Source organism: Plectropomus leopardus, unplaced genomic scaffold (assembly GCF_008729295.1).
Source record: "Plectropomus leopardus isolate mb unplaced genomic scaffold, YSFRI_Pleo_2.0 unplaced_scaffold14872, whole genome shotgun sequence".
Lineage (NCBI taxonomy): Eukaryota > Metazoa > Chordata > Actinopteri > Perciformes > Serranidae > Plectropomus > Plectropomus leopardus.
The window spans coordinates 1-3,159 of NW_024615915.1; the positions used below are offsets into that span (position 1 = coordinate 1).

The window sequence follows — 3,159 nt, forward strand, 5'->3', positions numbered from 1 at the left end:
AACTCACATTCAGTGCGTGAAGTCAGCAGCAGATTGCAGTGTTCCAGCTCTCCCTTCTGTTCTTTTTCTCTGTGGAGGTTTTGAGTTTGGTTCAAAGGTAAATCTCTCTCTGTCGGTGTGTCAAAATGACACGCTGTACATCCTAGTTTGTTTCAGGTGAGTCATGCAAAGGGTGCAACTTTATGAGAGCATTTTTTGTAAATGATTAGCTATTAACTGCAATAGTCATGCAAGGTTCATCATTCTCACATAAACCCTCAAACCCTCAAAGGTGTCATGGAATAGAAGTGGAAAACAGCATGAGATTTAAATACTTAATGTTAAAGTTCCTCAGATTTAAAATGAAGTACAGGACTTGGGCAAATGTACTTAGTTGCATTCCAGCACTGGTCAGCAGAGGGACACACAGTAACTTAAATTACAGTAACTAAGATCAATGAACCAAGTGTAGTATATTTCTTTAGTCCTGAAATGTAATAATCCAGTCATTGTAATTACTCTAAAATATTCTATAAATGTGATTATATGATATTAATGCAAATTTTAAATGTTCCTCAAATGTAAAACTTTCCTTGTGCTGGACAACATTTTGTGGGCTATGAAAACGAGTTTGTTTTTCTCTTATCTTGATACAATTTGTAGAATTTTCTCTTACCTAAGAGAAAAGCAAAAATAAGAAAACACTGGTGAATCCAAAAAATCAACAGGCATTAACATAATAACAGTAAATCAGGGATTCAAGCAAAAATAACTAAAACTTTGTTCATATATCATTTTTGAATGAGGCCCAATGTCTGTCTATTATTCAGTATGTTTAACTGATTTTAATTGACTTTGTTTTGTCTCAGATAAGCTTCTTTGAGCAATGTGAAAAGCACTCTATAAATAAAATGTACTGTCATTGTTTTTATTATTAAAAGACTGAATCTAAGTGCTGCAGTGAGTTTGTTTTGTATTTGAGTATAAATCGAGTCATTAAAACTAAGATCTACATGTTTGTTTGTTTGTTTTGGTTTGTTTTTTAGCTTTTTTGATTTTTGGTTTTGTGTGAAATTCTAATACACTTCTTTTTTATTTTAGTGGATCAGTTACAGAATGACACCCATTAGAACGACACCCTTAAGCTTTAAAAATGCCACGACAGCAGACTTTGGCCAATGATAAAGATAAAAGCTTGATTCAATGACGGAGAATGCTGCAGTGAAAGTTGCTATTTCAGCTTTGATACAACTGCATACACCACAAAAAAACTTTAAAGGGGGGAAATAGTCTTAAAGAGAATCTAACACTGCCTTTTTATAGACACATAAAAGTTTCAAAGTTCATGAATGGCATATTTTATGTCGTAGAACAAAACATGAAAGTCTGTCTGTCATGAAAAAACCATTTAAAAAAACGCACTGACTTTGAGATGAGGGAAGAACCAGTTGGCAGAACCATTGATATTTCATAATTACTTTAATAAGTTTTGCATTGTACTCAGTGTGAAATTTACATTTTCCTTGATTTGAGAGATTATGATTGTTCCAATGTTGCAAACAGAAATAGAAACGATACAGTCATATGAAGGTGAAAAAACAAAGTTCTGCAAGAATATAGTTTCTCGCCAGTCTTTTCATGTGATCAACAAAACACTAATCTTTTTCACATATTTTCCAACTTCACAGCTCACCTGTTTGGTTGTGACTACAACTGGAACCTGTGTGCTGCAGTGATTCAGTCTCTCACCTGTGGGCTCTTTTCATGTGGACTGTCAAGTTACTGCTAATTCTGAAATCTTTGCCACAGGTTTCACAAGTATACGGCTTCTCACCTGTGTGAATCCTCATGTGCTTTTTCAATGCAGACATCTCACTGAATCTTTTCCCGCAGGTCTTGCAAAGGTACGGCCTCTCACCTGTGTGAGTTCTCATGTGGACTTTCAAGTCACCATTACGCCTGAAAGCTCTCCCACATGTTTTACACGAATACGGCTTCTCACCTGTGTGGATTCTCATGTGCCGTTTCAACACTGACAGCTCACAGAATCTGTTGCCGCAGGTCTTGCAAAGGTACGGCTTCTCGCCTGTGTGGATTCTCATGTGGACTATCAAACGACTATTGTGCCTGAACTCTTTTCCACATATTTTGCAAGAATACGGCTTCTCGCCTGTGTGTGTTGTCATGTGGACAATCAAGTGACTATTATATCGGAATTCTTTTCCACATGTTTTACAAGAAAAGGGCTTAACGCCCGTGTGGATTCTCAGGTGTATAAACAACTGGGACCTAAACTTGAAAGTTTTCCCACAAGTGTCGCATTTAAAAGACTTTTCCCCTGTCTGAGTATTACGGTAAACATTTAACACAGTAGAGTTGTATACATTGTTAGTGTGACTATCACTTTCATAGCGTCTTTGCTTTGGAGGAAGCTCTGCATTTCCAGCTGATCCCCAGTCTCCACGCTCGCCTTCTTTCTGATTTTGGCTCTCAGCTACATGAGAGTTGTGAGAGACGAGCTGGTGGTCCCTATTTGGTTCTGGTATTACGTAGGTTATAACTGGTATGTTGACTACAGACTCTGCTGTACTTACAGTGTCATCAGGAATAAAGTTCAGAGTCTGATCTTCACTGTGGTCATTTCCATCATAAGTAGGAGTCAACATGAAGGCATCAGCCTCCTGCTTCAGTGCTAGTTCCTCCTGCTCCTCTTTAATCTGTGGAGGCTCTGGCTCTTCCTGGTCCAAACTGGAGTTCCTCTGCTTGCTGGCGAGATCCTCCTCCTCTTTACAGGCATATTGCTCTGGGAGCTCTAGAGGGTGATAAGTAAATTACTACTTGAAAATATATACAGGCAAGGCAAAGTACATTTATTTATATAGCACATTTCACATCCAAAGTGCTTTACAGAACAGGCAAGTCAAAGGTTACTGTAGTGCAATCACAAGGCACGCCCCAAAAAGGCTGCAGAAATAGTAGTTTTAATTTATATTTGATCTATAAAGTCCAATATCACAAATCAAATCAGAGGGCTTTAAATCCTATGAGAGAGAGTGAGAGAGCCACAGAGGGGAGAGAAACAAACGTACAGCAATAACAATGAAAACAATTAATAACAATTATGATGGAAAGAAGAAGAAGAAGAAGAAGAAGAAGAAGAAGAAGAAGAAGAAGAAGAAG

The 3,159-nt window shown here is 37.6% G+C and overlaps 1 protein-coding gene across 1 annotated transcript; it reads right to left on the minus strand.

The window, feature by feature from the left end:
• Positions 1-1,476: 1,476 nt before the first annotated feature.
• LOC121964266 (zinc finger protein 239-like) lies at positions 1,477-2,876 on the minus strand. Its single transcript, XM_042514483.1, has one exon. It carries the CDS (start codon positions 2,643-2,645, stop codon positions 1,725-1,727), a length of 921 nt encoding a protein of 306 aa, XP_042370417.1. The 5' UTR covers positions 2,646-2,876; the 3' UTR covers positions 1,477-1,724.
• Positions 2,877-3,159: the final 283 nt, after the last annotated feature.

Coding starts and splice junctions, on each gene's coding strand:
- LOC121964266 (XM_042514483.1), bottom strand. CDS start 2,645: ATGTTGACTCCTACTTATGATGGAAATGACCACAGTGAAGATCAGACT.